The sequence below is a fragment of the Cupressus sempervirens genome, chromosome 10 (assembly GCF_028749045.1).
Source record: "Cupressus sempervirens isolate cs-2001-9-10 chromosome 10, ASM2874904v1, whole genome shotgun sequence".
NCBI classification, from domain to species: Eukaryota; Viridiplantae; Streptophyta; class Pinopsida; order Cupressales; family Cupressaceae; genus Cupressus; species Cupressus sempervirens.
This window is the reverse complement of record NC_143127.1, coordinates 100,693,114-100,714,929: the sequence shown is the minus strand read 5'-3', so window position 1 is coordinate 100,714,929 and position 21,816 is coordinate 100,693,114. Positions and strand designations below refer to the sequence as shown.

The 21,816-nt window shown below is 35.3% G+C and overlaps 1 protein-coding gene across 1 annotated transcript in view; it reads right to left on the bottom strand.

Moving 5' to 3' along the window:
* LOC149532783 (nucleoid-associated protein At2g24020, chloroplastic-like) overlaps positions 1 to 21,816 on the bottom strand; it is a 44,914-nt gene that overhangs the window by 2,140 nt on the left and 20,958 nt on the right. The window contains exon 5 of the mRNA XM_089807744.1: positions 7,464 to 7,535. Within this exon, the coding sequence (XP_089663870.1) occupies positions 7,464 to 7,535 (72 nt within the window). The remainder of the gene's footprint in view (positions 1 to 7,463; positions 7,536 to 21,816) is intronic.

The window sequence follows — 21,816 nt, the reverse complement described above, 5'->3', positions numbered from 1 at the left end:
AGCACAAATATACTACACGGGAATGCATTGTGAAACTAGTGGGAGCAACACTAGCACTACGAATGGCTCTAACTAATCAACTAATAATGTTGACTCGCTCGATTAGGTGCAACTGGTTAAGAACCACAAAAACAAAGTAGTTGGTGTGCGTGCATTGAAATTGCAATGCATTTCAGCCAAACAAGCAATTCGAGTACAAGGAAGGTGCAATGAGGAATTGAGATGTAGCACTAAAGTACCCCACAATAGATGCTTCTATTGCATAGCTTTCCATAAGTCTCAACTGATGATAAGGGTCAGTAAGAATGCTTAGTTCCAATGTTAGGAGCGGCAATGGCAGTACTTGTAGTAGCTTCAAATGAACCAATTGATGATGTTGATGACCTTGATGAAGAGAAAATTGATGATTTGCTTTTGAGTTTCCACATGCACTTGTTAACCACTGACTACTGCTACATTTATCTTTAACATCTAAAACCAAATTATCAACTAGCAGCTGTGTCCTATAACTAGTATCGTATACTTGTGCAAACTCTGACCATTTTCATTTTTTTTTTTCTTTTAATATAAATTTTGTATGAACATATACTGAACCCAACATACACAACCCTTAAAGGTAAACCTGAACCAGCAATCTTGGCTTTGGGAATTTTGTGAGGTCGGGTGCAAATGACCACAAGGACTCTCATCAAGTTGGTCCATTTCATGATATCACCTCTGCATTTTGTTTGGTCTAGTTCACTATGAAGAATCATGGAAACCTTGAATTTCCACTAGAAACTGACAATTGTGAAGAACTAAAGTCCACAAAGCTTCCTATTCCATCAAGTCATCAAACACCAAAAAGTATTGAGAAATATTTTGTCTTTTTTCTGAGTTCGATGGTGTAAGGTTTTTTAGCATCAACGTTTCAGATCACACTAAATGATACATCATCAGGATACAAGAGAGACAAGGAGAAGATAGAATACAGACTGCAGACCCAAAAAGGAACAAAAAGAGATGGGACGGAAACAATTTGGAATTCAGTTTCTGAAGACTGAAGTATTGAGAAAGTAAAATCCTTTGTATGTCAAGGCATGTACATAGTCAAGACCATTTACACCACAAGGCAATGTTTAAGTCAATACTTCAGTTGTCAGGAATACTGTATATTATTTTTTATTTATTTATCATTATTAACAATTGTCACTTATTTTGAAGCCAACTGATGAAATGAGTTGAATGGAATTCCAAATTAGTATTTCACATACAGTAATGAACATCAAATTAAGCCTGTTTTTTGGACACAGTTTGGTAGTTCGTATTTTTAAACTTTTACATAACTAAGTACTCCTCCATTAATTTATTTTATTTAAGGGTCTGGCTGTCGGAAGAACTGAAATTCCAATGAAACTGTCTGAAGAAAACCTCAAACAACAAACTATATAATAAAGGTCTTCAGGATATTACATATTACCTTTGATTTACTTGCCACTGATTATTATGGGATTCCCAGATAGAGAAGTTAAAGAGGGTTGGAGTCCCAATATATTCTTTCTCTATATTCTTTCTCTTGTGTGCCTGTCTTTAGCTACAGTTTGATGATGATCTCCTCCTATACTAGACCTTTCTAGTTTTGACTAGCCAACAGAGGTTTCTGAGCAGGTAATCATGAAAAAAGTACTGGTTTCATTTTTTTCTTAGCTAGGTAATTATTTAATAATCATGAAAAAAGTACTGGTTTCATTTTTTTCTTAGCTAAGTAATTATTTCATTAATTGTTTTATTAATGTATAATTGTCTACTTAGCTAAAAAAGGCCAAAAAAATGTGAAAAAACAAGTACTTCCGAGCACATCTATAACAAAATGAAAGAAAGTTGATAAGTCCTAATAAAATGATGAAGCAAAGGAAACAAAGAGAAGAATAATAGGAGAATTAATCAGATTGATGCCTAAATATAGATGGTAATCAGTGTAACACGGGGACGCGTCCCCTCACCAAAACTGGGCCACACTCGAGACGGAGACACACCCAAGACAAGGGGACATGTCTCAGCATCTCAGGTGGCACCACTCAAAACGCCACCTCCTTTGAAGATGGCGAGACATCTCCAAGACGGGTCCATGTCCCCTATGGGTGCAGGGGGACGCCGGGACATCTCACGCGGCAACAAGATGGGGGACATTATAAAAAAATTTAAAATAAGGCATTATTTTAATATTTTTTTGGTTCCATTTGTATTATAATGGGATGTGGGGCCCATTCCTTCCTTCTCCTTTGTTCAAAAGCCTTCTATTCTTCATTTTTATTCACATTTGCATTTCTATATCTCAAGACTGATATATATTATAAATTTAAGATCATATAATTTGACATTCTTTCATTTGCTGATGTTCAATGTTCATTGTTTGTCATTTGATCATGAACCATGATGTTCCAATTCAAAACTTCAATGCAATGTTCAATGTTTAAGTTTTTTACATCTCTATATCTTATATTGTATAATTGCAGTACATCTTTTCATAACTAAAATTTTAAGTACCATATGTATAGTATATACACCCCTGCTCCCCCCACCACCCCCCTGTCCCCCGCCGCCGTCTCCCCGTCATCCCCAAATCAAGGCCTCTCTACCCCCCCGTCTCGGAAACTTGTACCCCCATCCCCCCGTCTTGTAGGGCGGTGTAACTATGATGGTAATTAACATTTGCTAAAGCTGAGCGAATTGGGAACCATCAAAAGATTTGGGATCAAGAAAATGGTGTTAAGGATGTTAATACTGCTGCCTGAAGTCTCCCAAGCTCTGGTATGCACAAACAAGAGTAACTAAATGATGAGTTCAGTGCACATAAAATGAAAAACATATGAAAAAGACCATTAAAAGTTGGTCATCAAGGAGGATACATGAATTCAGAGCTTGAATATAAAAAAATTAGCATGCAGATTCCGTTGACCAAACACTTGCGAATGACAATGTAAAGGAAGGTTTCAGTGACCTTGCTACAGATGTAAAAGAACCTAAGCCACATTTATTATCTGAAATTTTATTTTTGAAGATCCACAATTGTGTTAAACAATTGAATTTCTATTACTGAATAATACACACATGACGTTCTCCTCAATATCCCTGTGGTTCTATTTTCAATGTATAGTAGAATCTTATGTCACTATTCCTACTTAATTTGTAAATCAATAATACTATTTAATTTTCATAAATTGTATATATTCATGTACATTATTATTATGAAATTTAATAATATATATGAACTATATATATTTATATATGTACAGTAATAAATTTATTAGATATAATATATTTATTATTTACAATTCTATTAATAATAACATACTCATTTTATCCGCATCAAAGTATAACTGAATTGGTTATCAACCATATTTAATAAATGTGTCAACCATATTTACCTATGTATTCATTCAAGTGCCCTACATGATATCCCCTGATTTATCGACCCCATAATAGAATTGGAACTCATTGCTCTATGCCCTATTTGTCCGATGTGATATCCCATACACATGGTATATATCTCAAGGTGGATACACAACTTAGGGCTTCCACATGACAAAATCGAAAAAAAGCCCTCAAAGATAGTGTGTAGTTCAAAACATTTGAGATTTTCTTTGAAATCATTGCTTCAGTTAGACAGATTTGCCACAACAAACTCAGACATTTCGAGCAAAAGAAACTTGAAACCTGGTCGAATCTGTGGGAGATTTGAACCGGGATGCAATTCTAGGATTTTTCATACCAGGGATCGGCCCGTGAATGTGCCGATTGGGAAACCTAGCTTTTTATTGAAAATTCATATCTCTCAAATATACAAGCTATCCAACGCTTAGAGTAGGATGCTATACATCCACATCTTCCAAAATACCTATTACCTGAGGCCCATGATACCTTATTGCCAACATAACTATCAACAAAAATACTACCAAAATCATGTTATAATATGGACATTAATTAGCAGGTGTTATACGAGTCACCATAAATTGAAGGTTCATGATTCCACACTGCATGTGTGGGAAATAACACATTTTCAAGCAGTTAATTCTTTTCTTTTCAAGTCACAAAGGTAGGAAGGATATGTCATATACTTTCAAAGTAAAACATCACCTATGGCAGCTGGGGCACACTCCTAAACATCATTGCCATTATGGTAGTTGCCAACACCAGCATACTGGCACGAGGTACTAAGCGCCTCAATTCCTATATGCTTGCCAAATCGGAAGCAGAGCAGGTTGTGCAAATTGCTAAATTGTTACAAGTTCCAAATCTGAGGGATCTGCCAAGTGTATCAGCCTCTACAAAGGAATTGAATCCTTAACTATTTTCATTCAAATTTGCAAGTATTTCATCCTCTTTTTAAGCTAAAAGTGCTAGTACTTCCTTGCTCTCTACTTTCCCATCATCGAGGAAACGGCATATTAACCACAAAATCACCACGTTTAATTTCCCATCAGGAAATGGGAACTCCCAATGTCTGGAATCTTCACCACTACTCATATACAAAAGATTTGTAATAGGAACTGTAAGAAGGTGGAGAGAACCATTCAGAATATTGTGGCTGAGGGGTTCCTAAATGTGTGCCTACACCTCAGAGCTTATATGCTATACCTATCACAAGAGATATTCATATGGTATACCCATCACACGAGATATTCCTATTTCTAACTAATTGTTTCAATTCGCTTCAAAACTAGGGCTTTTTGTTCAAATTGCTCTACAATAATTCAAGGAAGAATGCATTGCTGAGGAGATTTTGGATAATGCAATTTAGAATTATGACTTGCTTGAGGGTAGAGCATGGATAGAGGGTTTATTTCCCAATCAATATTATGGTAATAGATAGTTTCTATTATCTTTGTTTAATATCTAATGGTTATCTATTGTAATCTTTTGTAAATATTAGAAAGTTTCTAATATTTAGTTTTCTATTTCTACAATAGAATGTTTCTATTCTTTATGATTGTTTCTTAAGGAAACATCATTCAGTCTCTTGTATAAATTGATCTCTTGATCACTGCTAATAACAAGCAGATATTTTCCATTTACTTCGTAATATGGTATCGAAGCCAATACTTTAAAGTTAAATAATTATAATTTCTTGGTTGAAATTATTTGCCTTTTATTTTCAAAATTATTTACATGCATATTTGCTTCTAACTCTCTCTGTAATCCGATGTTTCCATTCTAAGAGATCTAAATCTGCCGACTTCTAGTTCGGTTCTGCAACCCATTTTTGTCCAGATCCGTTTGTTTTTTCTGCACATTTCCTCAATTTTTTGTGGGTTTTTTTTGCAGTAGGGTCATTTTTGTTCAAAACCCTAATTTTCTGTACCATATCAAAAAAATTGAAGATTCTTGGTGGGTTTTTTGAAATCTCGACTGGGTTGTCTATTTTTTCTGGTTGCCTCGATTTTTTTGCCACGATTTTTGAGCCAGCCGATCCAAAAACTAACATTTTTTCTAGGTTTTTCGAGCTCTCTTTTGAGTCACCCTTCAAATTTTCTAAGTATCTACTTTTTTAGGGTTGCATGTACTTGCATGTTGTTTGCATGTGTTTCTTTATCATGCAAAGTCTTGTATTTTGCCTCCCTTAAAAATTCTAATGGGTTTTCATTAAAAAAATTCTCTAAAAAAAAATTCTGATGGGTTTTCATTTTTTTTCCCTAAAAGAAATTCTTATGGGTTTCTATAAATTTTACCTTAAAATTTTCTGCTTCTATAATTCACAAAGTTGTGTGGGATTCCTCTGTTGGGTTTGTAATTTTTTCCTCAAAATTTACCTGTTGGATTTTACTAATGTTCCAATAAAAAACAAAGCTTTCTATTGTCAAGTTTTGATTTTTTTTCACCTCAAAAATCATGTTGGGTTTTGATTGATTTTTCACCTCAAAGATCATGTTGGGTTTTAATTTTTCACCCCAAAAATCATGTTCAATTTTTCCGACTTTCTCCTAAAAATCATGGCTTTTGCGGTTTATTTTGGAGCGTTATGCTCATCTGCAAAGTTTCGGAGCATTAACCAACGTACCATCAGTAGTCTTCTCAGCAAACATCCTTTGCTCCAAATTCAGAAGGCTCCCAAAAGAAAAAAATTCAATGCAACTATTGCCACAAGTTTGGGCACATAAAGGTTGAATGTCAGAGTCGCTTAGCTGCCCTATCTAAGCAATTTATTTCGCACCCCATAGCAAACAGTGTGGAGCACCTTGAGCAGATAGAATCTGTCTTTTCCACTTTTTGACAGCTTCATGCTCTGGATAGATTAACCATTAAGGGAGGGTATTACGACAATAGATAGCTTCTATTATCTCTTTTTAATATCTATTGGTTATCTATTGTAATCTTCTGTAAATATTAGAATGTTTCTAATATTTAGTTTTCTATTTTTACAATAGAATGTTTCTATTCTTTACAATTGTTTCTTAAGGAAACATCATTCAATCTCTTGTATAAATTGATCTCTTGATCACTATTAATAACAAGCAAATATTTTCCAATTACTTCGTAATAGTCAACACTTGAAGATGAGGCCAGCCTTCATAATAATGTATGACACCATAAAGATAAGTCTCCGCTCCAACAATTGCAGAATCTTTGAGAATGAACTGGCATTGTATGCAGACATCCTTACTCCCACTGTGGCTCCCATTTCTTGGAGGTTTCTAAGCACTGCAATCTGCTAGGTCACAACCCTCGTGCAAAAACAGTGCTAGTTCTCAACCAGCCAGCTTCGGAGTGGCAGACCCTCCAGCCCTCTCCACGCCAGTTGCTTGTGTCCCAGAGGCTCCTGTGGAAGTTGATAAATCAAGTAACAAGGAAGTTGGGGAAAACAACCCCAATTTGTAAGTGGCCGTGCAGTCTTCATCAATTTCTAGTAGAGTTTTGTTCATCAATATACTGTCTAGGGTCTCAGAATGCTTTTTGCAGTATATTTTGTAAATGATCAACCACGTTATTGTTTGGCTATTCTCTAGTGTTATGTAAATTTCCTCAATAATTCTGTATCCAAGTTTTGTCGAAGGCATTCTGCATAGTCTGGTCATGTCATAGCGCTTGCAACATGTGGCTTCTTTAGGTTACAGCAAGGTAATTCTTGCAGTTTGGGTGTAATATCTTCAAACTCTAGTCATACTTATGTACTTACACACACACACACACACACATACATATACGTATATACACATACATATATCTACATACGTACAGATATATACAGACATACATACATACATACATACATACATACATATATATATATATATATATATATATATATATATATATTTCTTTTTATTTAAAAAAAAAATCAGGGTTTACAATTTTCACCGAAAAAACGGATATTTAATATCAATTAGTTATATACTGTTTAAAAGAAACAAGATTAGGTTACAGTCCAATTATGTTATTTCAGAACAGGTCCTATGTGATCTTTTATGGCCATGATAAACTCTTACCTCAGCTCCCAACTCCATAGCCGCTTCTGTAATTTCTGTGCGTACAGGTTGTTGGTTACCAGAAAGAGTGACCTGGCAATATGTCAAACCAGAATACATATAAATTATGAGATGCCTGGAATCTGAACTGCATGCGTCTCACTCAAATATAGTTAAAGAATTGAAATGAAAAATTAAAACAAACTACAATGAAAAATTAAATGTGTTGCAAATATCTTTTTCAGTTTTCGCACTTATGTAACAGTTATATTTAAGTATGGATAAACAGTCATCCATGTAACAACCTGCTTCTTTCTACAGTGAAATACTAAATAATATCTTCTACTCTAATATAATCATAATGCTTTTATGTATACCTTGTACAACTCTTATCGACTACAAAGCCTTGACAAAAATTCAAAAAAGAAAGTGTACAAGACAAAGAAAATCTCCAAAACAATAATATCTCATTTTCAACTCTGGGTCGTTCCAAAAAACTAGAAATTCAATTAGTTAAAGAGGGAAAGACATAGCAGTCGTGCTTTTGTGCACATCAACATCAATTGAAGATCCTGTATCAGTGTCTAACACCCTCAACGGCTTTAATGAGAATTAATCATAAGTAATTGTCATCACTGGTTGTAGATGAAAATTCACTCAACATTATTTTATAGCAATCATTACTATAAATCTTGCAGCCCCTGTTGTAATAAATGAAACAGATAAGGTTTCCAGGTTGTAAATTATGAATCCTTTCACAAAGGATGTAACAGAATTTTAATTCAAGAAAGCAAGTAGCAAAGACAGAGCACTTATTCTTCAATTCAAAAAGAGCTCTAACAGTAATACAAGAAATTGCGTCAAATAAGCTTGTGTTAATTCTGTAACTTGCAATCATGCTGATCTGATATTGCATGATAAATACTGATCTAAAGTCATTGCATTATCCTCTTAAGGATATCGGTGCCAATCCTTGTATGTTAATTTAAATCTAACTAAAACTCCTTTGATTTAGTTTGTGATTAAACTTATTAATTACATGGAAAGTCGCCAACTTCTAGAGATTAGGCAAAGTAGACTTTGGACGGTTATAAGGACATGTCCCTTGATTTCTATATTTATTAAGGGTATGGTTGAAGTCTAAGAACACACAAGAAAACAATAAATTCTGCTCCTTAGTCAATACTGCCCAAATACAACTTGCAGAAGGAAAAGACAGTTCCAGATTTATATTTCTAAATTCATTGAAGACAGTACTTTGAAGTTATCTGCAACGAGGAGGCATAGGAGGTATAATCTAAGTTTGATTCAGTCAAAGAATTTGCAGAAGCTTTGCAAGGTATCAGAGCCAGGTTCCTTCGTTGGAAGCTTAACCGCTTGAAGGTAGATCCATTCAGATTCATGGGCAGAATCGAACAGGCTTGACTAAGGGATGGTGTATTAGAATTTCCCAGAAATTTTATTTCTCTAGAAGCACAAGAAGCAAGAAGTTTGAACCAATCTGAATCCAGATTATCTGAAATTCATTTTTCCTCCACTGTCTGCTATTCTGATCCTCAGTTTGACACAGGGACTTTCTGTGGTTGAAGTTATTGTAAAGGCGGGACTACACAGAAAGAACGATTGAAAGCTAGATGAGTTGGATTGTCTCTGAAGGTTATAAATATCTGACTTTCAAAGCATTAAAGTCATAAACTAGTGGGAAAAATAAATAAGCTCTTATCGGATGTGTGATATAGTATTGTATGGTCACTAAGAATTAATATTTGTTGAAACGATAGTGAAGCTTATAAATAAACTTGGGTAAAGCATCGACAGTAATCTTTGACGACTTCAGTAGTATTGGGCACAATGTTCATATGGAGCATACAAATCATTCCTGCTTGCCGTGAGATGAGTTCAGTGTTGGGAACAGAATTGAATTGGAGCTACACGACAAATATCATTGACGGTGTATATGTAAAAGTAATAAATAAACGAAAGCCAGCCTTAGTGATTGAATGTGTATAGAGTATCGAAAATATATATATATATTATTCCTTGCTCCTAACAAGAGTTTTGGTGGAGATTGGTATTACTGCCATTACAAAGAATTTCTTTGTGTCATGGTTTGGCAAAATATTGCTATTACAAGAATCTCCAGTTGTAACGTCAACCTGCATACAATGAGTTAGTACATATATCCACCCGTATAAGCACAATGTCTCAACCTTCGCTTGTCTATAGCTGACTTGTTGAAGATTGCCATTCATAGCAGACTGCATGCACTTGGAGTTGCGGTAGAAGCAATTGGAGGTGGTTGAATAATTCAAAGACGAAGTAAGTGTATTCAGGTTGTGATAAATTCCATTTGATAAATTGAACAGTGTGAAAATTCTGATATGCTAGAGACCAGATTTGAGTATATCTGGGGAATTAACTAAGGGTATGGAGTAGTTTAGATTCATACTTCAAGATTCAACACTACTGTAGTTCATCACCAGTTTCAGCATTCCTTGAGAATCACAGTGATTCAGGGGGTTGGAAAAATTGGAACAGAGATTCCACCAGAAGTGAAATTGGTGCATGGAAGCTAAATTTGGTATGCTCTCTGAATGTCTTTTCACTATTGAGAACGGAGGAGTTTAATCACATTATTACACAAAGCAAAACTCTGTTAACAGGAAAGCATTGGGTCAGACGCAAAGGCAGACGCAGATGTATACATAAGATATAATTACTAGAGTGTTACGCACCGGTTTGGAGAATGCCAATGACAATTGAAAGAAAAGAATGCAACAAATTATGAGACGGGGATGTTGATTTGATGTTACATTTTCAGAAGGAGATGTTCAGCCTCAGAGGGAGGTTATATCAACTATCTTATTGTGTAGACCAAAGCCATTTCTGCCAAGAGGGAGTATTTCAATCATTTTAGGCTTGTTGTTAATAAGTTTCTTTTTTGTGATATGACTCTTGTCAGAAATGAGTCTTAGGTGTGATTGCATTTCTTTCTGAGTATGAGTTAAAGAATTACAACTAGTTAAACCATTAATTCTGAGAAAAATCTAGACTAAGTGACATAAACAAAAATTCTCATGCTTTGATAATGACATGTAACCCCTTGAGAAGTTATCCGTAAACTTTGGCTAGATAACGAGAGGGGATCTTATAGTGTACACATTGAGAGGGAGTCCTACCAAAAGTAGTTACCAAAAGTAGTTAAACCTGAACTTCAAAGGAAGCAGATAGGAAACTTGTAAGCTCTTCACTAAGAGAGTAGATCACATTAAGTGTCATGGACTTCAGTTACTTCAATTTGGTTTAAATGCAGTCATGGATAAATTGAGAACTTGCATACGTGGATTGAATCCACCTAAGAGATGCTCGAACTTAAGAGGGAGTTTATATATGGGCCTAGTTTTGCATTATAAACTCTTCCTTTGGGGATTCATATGTATTAGCATTTCTTTTCAAGACTATATTTAGCCTAGGCTACATTATTGGTTGTGTCTGTTATAATCATTGGCTATGTTATAGCAAAGACTAAACCTGTTTTATATAGTTGAGTCTATAATTGGATATTTTACATGATCATGTATTTGATATGTGAATATAGCATAGACCATATTGGTTGCATATTTGGCTAAATTTATCTATGTGATTATATTTTTTATTTGTGGATAGAAGCGATCCATGGTTTGAGTCTTTTCAACTCAAGGATTGAATACTTGGTGGACTTAATGTCTGGATACTAGTACTCAGAGCACTTGGTGAATATCATGTATTTGATATTCGGATACCAATGCAAGTGACATCATGGATTTGATATCTGATTTAGTACTTGGTGGATTTAATGTCCCGATACCAGTACAAGTGATATCATGGATTTGATGTCGGATTTATTACTATCTAACCAAAACCAAAATAAGTGATTTATCTAAATCAGAACCACCAATGGTTCAAATGCTTTTAAACTCACAGCTTGGAAGGTTGCTATGACAGAAGGATACCATTCCATTATTGAGAATGATGTTTAAGAAATTGTTCCAAGACCTGAAAGGAAATCAACTGTTTCTTGTAAATGGAAATTTAAAATTAAGCATGTTGTTGAAAGTAGCATTAAGCCAGATTCATAGCTAGAGGATTATCTCAAAAGAAGGGAATTGTTTATGAAGAAACCTTTGCTCCAAGTTGCCAGATACACCTCTATAAGAACCGTCCTAGCTATTGCAGAATCAAAGGGATGGAAAGTACATCAGATGGAAAGATTACAGAAGAGGTATATTTGGAACAGCCTGAAGGATTTGAAACTCGTAACCCTAAAATCTTTGTTTACAGGCTCAAGTATGAGAGAATTGACTTGCACCTTCATGGGTACATAGACTCAGATTGGGCTAGAAGCGTTACTGATAGGAAAAGCACTTCAGGATGTTGTTTCAGCAATGATACCTTGGATATGCAGAAAGCAAGCATCAGTAGCACAGAGTTCCACATAAGCTGAATACATTGTTGCAGCAATGGCCTCTCGGAAGGCCATTTGGCCTAGAAAGTTCTTGTGGGATTATTTGGTCAACCCATGAATCCTACTACTATTCATTATGATAATCAGAGTTGCATTAAGCCTTCTGTGAATCCACTTTTCATGACAGGTCCAAACATATTGAAATTCCTTACCATCGTGTAAGAGATAGGGTAGACAAGAACACTGTAAAATTAGAATACATTTGTACTACAAATCAGACAACAAATATTCTTACCAAACCTCTCTCTCGAGTGAAGATAGATCACTTTAGAAAAGACTTGGTATGGTTGAAATTTTGTATTTTTTAAATTATTAATTAAATAATTTTATTGTCAGGCTATTAACTGTTATGGGCTCCACCATTTGTATTCATTATTTAAGAGGTGACGATCTCTGAGATAATGAACACTTGTATAAAAGACATTATGAGAGATGACGAACTCTTATAATGTGTTAAACAATAGAGTTCTACTGTAGGATCTAGATGAGTTCAAGATCACATTGTGATGTAGACATTGCTATGTCTATAAGTCACAATTTGGATTAAGGAAGAATTTTATTATTCTCCAGAGTTTATCCTATGTTCTAGTAGATCTTAACTCAAGATCATGTTGTGATATAGGAATACCAGTATCTATGAGTCATAACTTGGATAAATGAAGAATTTAATTATTCTTCAGATTTATCCCATATATTGTATTCTTTGCAATACTGTTATCACTAGTAGCAGTGATTTGTCATATCACAGATTTAGTAATATGACATTGTATCATGTGTTCTATGATACCACGTGTTAAGAAGATTCAAATAGATATAAAGTATCAATTCTTGCTTGTTCATCTTATTGATGTTGCTAGATATGATATCTCTCAGTATGATTTATCAAGTTAAGAGGGAGTGTTAATTTTGTAACTTGCAATCATGTTGATCTGATATTGCATGAAAAATACTGATCTAAAGTCATTGCATTATCCTCTTAAGGATATCGGCACCAATCCTTGTATGTTAGTTTAAATCTAACTAAAACTCCTTTGATTTAGTTTGTGATTAAACTTGTTAATTACATGGAAAGTCACTGACTTCTAGAGATTAGGCAAACTAGACTTTGGAAGTGACATGTCCTTTCCCTTGATTTCTATATTTATTAAGGGTATGATTGAAGTCTAAAAACACACAAGAAAACAATAAAGTCTGCTCCTTAGTCAATACTGCCCAAATACAACTTGCAAAAGGAAAAGACAGTTCCAGATTTATATTTCTAAATTCATTGAAGACAGTACTTTGAAGTTATCTACAGCAAGGAGGCATAGGAGGTATAATCTAAGTTTGATTCAGTCAAAAGAATTTGCAGAAACTTTACAGCTTGCCAATGAGAATTTTCTTAAATGAATGCAGAAGTGCTAGAATACCTAGTAGCACCCCTGAACATGAAAGCTGTCCAAAAATTATGCCTCTGTATTTATACTGTCTGGCCAAATTCACTGCTAACTGATGAAGTCAGATTCCACTATCCAGGGACCTACACCTGAACTCTGACAGGTGCCAATCTCACTGATTCATGGAACCAAATAGACTAGGTCCAACTCGGATTAGGTACCCTAGTCAGACCCAACATAGGCACCTGATACTTCAGCCATACCAAAAGCAAACTCGGGCAGCCACAATCCAAATTTATTTGTAATTGCAATGAAAAACACACAAACAAGAAATATTAAAAACATATGATAATTTGTCCTAAACCTAAAAGCAGCTATACTGGTAAATGGTACTCCTAAGGGTTTCTTGAGTATAACAAGGAGACTTAGAAAAGGAGATCCAATTTCTCCTTTCTTCTTTATCATTATGATCGAAGCTTACAAAACTCGAGGAAGAGAGCAGATCAAGGGAATAAAGTGACAAGGCTTAGAACCACTACACATCGGCAAATTATTGGCTATACAATGCTCTTTGGGAAAGGAGAAAAGGAGGAAGCAAGACAATTCAAAGAAATACTAAATTGGTATTCAAGGGCCTCGGAGCAACAGGTAAACTCGGAAAAATCATAAGTGTTTTCTTCGATGTAAATCCTAGGAGGGAGAAGGAGATATGCAAAATTCTAAACTTCAGTAGAATAGAGCTTCCATGTAAATATCTTGGGCTGCCTTTGGATAGGGAACAAGATCAAACAAGAATGTGGGATCGTATACTTCCAAAAGTAGAAAAAAAAGTGGAATCTTGGAAATGCAAATGGCTTACTACAGCAAGAAAAGCCACAATGTTAAAAACAGTCCTCTCAGCTATTCCGATATACCCAAATGTCCTGCATATCTCTTCCCTCAGGGGCAAACACTAAATTAGAAAAGATATTAAAAGCTTTCTTTCAGGAAGTAACCACAGAAAGGAAGCTAACACTCATAGCTTGGGGAAAAAAATGCAAACCAACCAAAGAGGGGGCATAGGAGTTAAGCACTTGACAGATCAAAACACCATGGGGCAAAGTTAGTTTGGAAAATGCAAAGAGTCATCGCTGAAGTGGGTTAACATTCTTGGCCATAAATATCCAAATTGAAATGATCCCACTAGCATCTTTAGAACAGAATTGTCTCCATGGAGTTCAAGAGTGTGGAATTTTATGATGGAAGGCAGAGAGATAATAATGGACAAGTTAACTTGGGACATAGCCAAAGGTGATCGAGCTCTTTTTTGGAGTGACTAATGGGGAGGATGCACAGCTTAGAAAATCTTATAGAAAATAATATTAAGGGAACATTGGAAAATCAATGGGCAAGAGTTCTATAATGAATATCCACCGCTAGGATGGAAATGGAAATCCATGGATAGTCTGAATCTACCAGGAAATGTAGAAAAACTCAAAAGGATGTTGGAAATTGGAATAGGGAAAAATAACATTACGGAAACAAAAAGATAAGTCGGTATGGCAAGAACCAAAAACAAGGGAGTATAATGCAAAAGAAGTGTACCAGTATTTGATCAAAAAACAGCAGAATCCTAAAACAGAAATACCAATTGAATTATGTTGGAGCACTATGTTTGCCAAAAAAGGCATGTTTTCTTGTGCTGCTCTTCAAAAGAGAATACTGACAGTAAATTGGTTCACCAAAACAAGATTTGACGGACCAACTAGATGCCCATTATGCGAGACGCGTGAAGAAATAACTAACCAACTATTATTATATTGTCAATTCATCAATAAATGTTGGACCTGGTTAAGTAATAAGCTGGGATAGATATCAGCTTTGCCTAATGATCTGCTAAGCCTTTTCCAAAGTTAACCAAACATCAACAAAAAATAGCCTATGGATTGAAGCACCCTAATTCTAATATGGGAAATGTGGAAAGAGAGGAATAGTAGAATTTTTTAAAGAAAAATGGGTAGGAAATCACTCAACAAAATAAAGGCAGCCATAGTAAAAAATCACAAACAGTATGTTACTATCCCAACCACAGAATTAAGCTACAATCACACAATGGGATGAGAAACTCAGATTCAGATGGCAGGGTCTAAAAATCCCCACATATGTAGGACAAGGGAGCAGATTTTGGCTATATGGGGGCCAAAATACACCTGATTAGACAATTTGTTTGTATTTGTTAAATAAATAACTGTACTATGAATTTAAATTTAATTAATAATTGAAAATAAATTGTCTAATCAGGTGCATTCGGCTCCTGCATAGACATTGCCAAGGGGGAGAGGCTAGTAAACAAAGAAGAGCTGATTGCAAGTGGTCTCCACCTAAGCAAGGGTGGCATAAGTTGAACTTTGATGGAGCCTCACAAGAAAATCCAAAGAACATCAAGGATAGAATGCAAAATTCACAACTGGGATGGAGAAGTAGCAGCTAGACTAGCAAAGAATTTACAAATTAAGAAACTAGAAATAGAAGGAAATTCAGCAATAGCAATTAATCCAATTAGAAAAGGGACCACACCAAATTCTATGCTGGAAAGAGCACTGTAACAACTAAAAGATTTCAAAAAATATATTGTTAATCATATATATTGAGAAGGGAATATAATAGTTGATAGATTGACTAACAAGATAGCCGCTGGGGAGCTCATAGAGAGCATTGGCTAATAATGACAAGTTCAGTAAAAGGCATGCTACATCTATAAAGAACCAGGTAGAGATATCAAATAAACATGACTAATTTCCACATGGAATTCACAATCTGGGAATCGGGTAGGTCTTGAAAACCATACAGAACTACTCTCAGGTCTTGGATAAACTCCACAAAGTAAACACCAATGCTTAAGCAACGGCCCAGCAAGTAGAAGAGGAAATAGAAGGCATAGTGGAACCAACTAGCTACCTTTTAAATTAGAAATTATCTATGAGACAGCTGACACTATTATCCACACAGTAATTTGCATCCAAATTATAGATATTGGCGAAAGCGGGACTAGACAATGAATAGACATATTAATAGTAGTCTTGAAATCATAAGATGAGGTATACATCAGGGGAGTTCTTAAGCTAAGTTAGTCCTAGTAAGCAATGAAGTGATCAGAAAGATGGATTATATGGAAGAATCAAGAGACCAATAAGGCGAGATATCTAAGTACTAAATAAAGGTGAGAGTAATGATTTTATGAAAGGCTCTTAAAATGATGGAAGTGACATCTCCCACAGCAAGCCAAGTGGTGAAAGAAAATATTGGGAGCATTCATAAATGATCAGTTACAGTTCATGGTTAATTAAGACATACCAACCACTTTCGTTGCCATCTTACTGGTAATGGGGTTGTCTAAATTTAATGTAATACAACTATGTCGAAAATTTGTAAGAAAGGACTTTTTGGAGATTTGAACATAGCTGTTCAAAATGTGGATGAAGATTTCATGATTCTATACCCAGAAGACTGCCTTGTTCCTGCAAGGATTGTGGATGTTTGCATATGGATAGATTGTATTCCCAAGCTTCCACTTGAGGAGTAAAGATGCTAAAGGCTTTTGAGGAAAAGAAAATCATCATTGAAAGGAAAATCGACTTCTTCAGAAATGGCTACATATGAAGGCTGCTTCAGGTAATAGTTGGTGGGGGGACCACCTAGTCGCAGAAGGCTTTGAAACCAGTACAGCAGTCTCAAATGTGGAGTTAAGAGAGGATTCAGTAGCGAGTTGAAGGAAACGAGGATTCTCAAATTTTGCAGTTAGAATAGAGCTTAGACCATCGACTTGGTGCTTCAGTTGAAACCAGCTGATTATAATACGATGATGGCATTCCTAGGAGAAGTCAAGATTGAGAGACAGAGCAGAGTTCAGAAAGAACTAGATGATTTGGCAAGCCAAGCGGTGAAGGAAATATTGGGGGAAGCATCCATAAACGATCAGTTACAATTCATGGCTAACTACAACATCCCAACCACTTTCGTTGCCATCTTACTGGTAATGGGGTTGCCTAAGTTTGATGCAACACAACTATGTCGAAAAAAAATTAGAAAGAAATTTTGGGACATTTGAACGTAGCTTTTCAAAATATGAATGAGATTTCATGATTCTATACCCGGCAAGGTTGGGGATGTTTGCATACGTGTAGATGGTAACCCCAAGCTTTCACTCCTGAGAAGAAAAGATGTTAAAGTTTTTGAAGAAAAGAAACCGGCCATTGCAAGGAATATCAACTTCTTCAGAAATGGCTACATATAAGGCTGCCTCAGGTAATAATTGGTTGAGCAACTACCTAGTCCTAGAAGGCTTTGAAACCAGTACAGAAGTCTCAAATGTGGAGTTGGAGAGGATTCAGGAGCTTCCACTGATAATAATAAGAGAGAGAGCGCAGGAGTGGACTCAAGAAGGCAGCCAATGCTTCGAAGAACAACCCAGAACAGGTGAAAGACAAGGCAGGACCTTCTAAGCCTTTTGGCAAGAAACTCCCCCGTGTGGCGATTGTGTCTATGTAGATTGCAGTCCCTTGGAATGGAAAGCCAAAAGGCTTAGGTTGGCTTATGGTAAGGAGGGTCCTAGGATAGATATATATACTGTTTTAGGTAAGATCTTCTGTAGTACTTCCTAGTCGTTTATGTATATAGACTGAATACTAGACAGGAGTAGAGGGGTTATATGCCCTAGTTTTAAAAATTTTAAAGAAACTTATATTGTTTAATATATTCAGTTAAGGACATAACAAAAGGTAATCCAGGTGAAGAAACTTTTTAGATTTGAAATATGCTTCTAGGAAAGGATCAACTAGCAGATTGGTGCTTTTGGTAAACAGAAGATAATATGAAAATACAGCATTATATTTAAATTTCTGTGATTTGGTCTATTAAGATACAGCAGAGATGAGCTAGAGATTTTCCTTCAAATTTGGTTATTGGTGACAGGATGACTTAGGATTAATGACTAAAGCACAAGATGTCATCTACTAGATGGTAAACAGTAACAAGCTATCTGAAAGAATCCTTATATGATAGATTTATATGATAAAATCTAGAGCCCCTCTGATAAATGAGCAAAGAAACTAACAGAGAAATCAATCCTTCTAAAGATATGATATGGTTTCCTTAATGGTAATGTTCTTAATACCAAGTCCTTGATGATCTCCTAAATCAGGAACACTTGATAATACACAATAATAAGCAATTGACATAATCTCTGTTGTAATATACAATTTCAATGGTTAGTTAAGCAGTACTTTCATAAATGGACTAGCAATACTAGTAGTCTTTTATAGTTATATCCTCTGGTACGTTATGGAGCCGATGAAATGACATAAAGTTACAGTATAGCTCAAATGTTATGTTTTCAACTATAATAGAGTCATACTATTTAAATGCTCGCAATTGTTGGTGAATTGACATCGCAATAAGATTCTAGAGCTATTTCTCAGCAACTCTTAGTAAGCAATGTTGTTAGTTTCTTCTATATAGTTAACAGAAACTTTGGTTCCTTTAATGGCATTTTCATTGTTAGAGGGTCGCAATTGTCCCTTTCTGTTAATTCAAAATGGTAGTATGGGTACTGATCAGGTAACTGTCACAATTGGTTACAGATTAGCATTAATGGTTCTATCCAATGCATTTGCATGATATTTTCGGTAAATACCTATATGATAAGCAGTAAAATGGTTAACAAGGATAAAGTATGTACCTATTATGGAGTAGGTAGATGCTAAGATAAAATTACCTGATGGGTATTTACTCCTTGTTAAAATCAAAGCAAAATCTATGCACTCAGCAGATTACAAATGCAAGACCTTTGGGCAAAGCCCACAGGCTTGCTAAAGACTGACAGAAGCATAGGAAATCTTTAGTCTTACGATGATTAGTTATATGTGATCTCTGAAGCTGAATAATTAATAGGTTTATTCTTGAAATTAGCTCTAATATTGGGTAGGAGATGGGACAGAAAATATGCAGGATAAATGCAAGGGATGTAAAGGGCATACTCCTCAGAAAACTCTGGTAGTTTCTATTTCCTTTAGGCTTTAGCAAGATTTTTGTTCAGCTTCATCCTATTATTAATCCAAAAAAAATCCTATATTTAACTTCACTTTGTTTGGGATTTCATGAAAAAGTGTGAAAAGTGGCGAACAATTCCATATTGCAAAATGAGGGAAAGCATTCAGAATTGTGAAAATTCTTGGGAAATCCTTGCTTCCAGTATCAATTTAAAATTGTGGAAAAGAACAACAATAGAAGTGAGCTGATTACTAAAATTTGGCTAAGTTCGAAGATTTTTAGGATCTTCTAAACTCTAGAATCTCCATAATAACTCCTACAGATCTGAAAACACTCTCAAAATCATGACAATATATACATAAAAATATAGCTTGAAATATATATATATATATATATATATTCCACTCTGTCAAGCTTAGAAATCCATATTGCTACACCAAGTCCAATTAGTAGAGAAAAAGAAAAACACAATCCATAGAAGGTCTGACCAAGTCAAGAAGCCTAAGAAATTTGGTTAAGTGTGAAGTCCACCCTCTCCCATGAGGAAATTGCTTAAGTGAAGTGTGCCCTCTCCCATGAGGAAATTCCTTACACTCAAGTGAAATCCGCCAAGACTAGGATAAATTGCTAAGTGCTTGAAAAATCCACAAATCTACAAGAAGTCCGCTGAGTTTAGAGTGATAGAAATTTGGTTCAGTATGGGGAAATTCCACAAAGCATGATAAAGTCCACCAAGGCTTAGATGATGTGGAATTTGTCTAAGTGTTAAAAATCCTTATGAAGACACAAAGTCTGCCCTCTTCAGCATGGAAGAATTCTCAAACCCATGCCAAGTCTGCTCAAGGAAGAAGGGAAATTCCTAAAGGAGTGATGAAGTCCGATCAAGAAATGCAAGAAATTTCTTAAGTCAAGATGAAGTCTGCGATGGATAGAGTGTGGAAAGAAATTCCTCATCCGTCCACGTCTAAGAGTTTTGAAAATATGTAGGCATGAAGATTTCCGCTAACACACAAGAAGTCCAACCTCTCATGAGGTTCCTTAAGATGAAGTCCGCCATGGATAGAGCTTTCAAGGGAGAAAAATTGGTCAAGTGTGGAAAGAAATTCCTCATCCATCCATGTATAAGAGTTTTGAAAATTTGCCTAAGGCGTGAAGATTTTCACAAACACATATGGAGTCCAACCTCTCATGAGGTTCTTTAAGCCAAGATGAAGTCCGTCATGGATAGAACTTTCAAGGGAGAAAAATTGGTCAAGTGTGGAAAGAAATTCTTCGATCCTCAACAAAGTTTGTCCATGTCTAAGAGTTTTAAGAATTTGTCTAAGGCATGAAGATTTCCACAAACGTGCATGAAGTCCAACAAAGAAGGAATACAATTGCGAGGAACAATCCTTTGATGTCCCAAAAAAAAAATGAAATTTTCCAAATTTTTAGATTTTCCCTAGATTTTAACAACAATCCCTTGATGTCCCAAAAAAAACAGGCCTCCCAAAACAATGTCTCATAAAAGCATCCCCTCATCCCCTATTGTCTCCATCCTACAAATTTAGTATACAATAGATAATTTTATAACACATTACTAATTTAACATTATCTATCATATTTTAATATTTCAAATTTATATTAGTAATTTAATTTTCAAATTTGACATGATATATTTAGATAAACATGATATAAATTTATATTAACGAGCACACATCAAACTTGTGAGTGAGCATAACACATTACTAATTTAACATTATCTATCATATTTTAATATTTCAAATTTATATTATTATTTTAATTTTCAAATTTGACATGATATATTTAGATAAACATGATATAAATTTATATTAACGAGCACCCATCAACCTTGTGAGTGAGCTTATGGTTTTTCCTTTTGATATCTCAGAGGGGGTATCCCCACAACCTGACCCAGTGGCCAACCTGCCTTGCCTTGGTCTTACGAACTGCCAAAATGGGGTCAAGAGGAGGCGAACAAGGTGAGACAAATCCAACTAGGCCGCGCGGTAACCAGCATGGGACCCACCATGCACACAGCAGGGTAAACCAACTCAGGTACCAGACAAGGTTTGAGCCTGGGTCGATCGGTTACTTGTCCAACAGCCCACCCAACTGCTCTACGACCTGGGTCAGCTTATGGTTTTACTTTATAAGTTTATCAAGGTTTATAAATGTGGCATCCTTTTTATATAGAGTTTAAATCTCCTTAGCAATATGTGTCTGTTTGGAAATTGTGTGGATTTAGTTCTAATGTTGAAAGAAATATTTCCAGTTTATATTGGTTAAATGTAATCTTAGAATAATCTGAATTTTATTTACATTGAATTTAATCTGAACTTTATCTTTGCCAAACTCAAACAACAATAAAAAACTTGTGACACAGCTTCAAACCACAGTTGCAAGACACATAACTACTAATTTCTTTAGAAATTTGCTCCATATACACCTATTTGTCAATATTTTC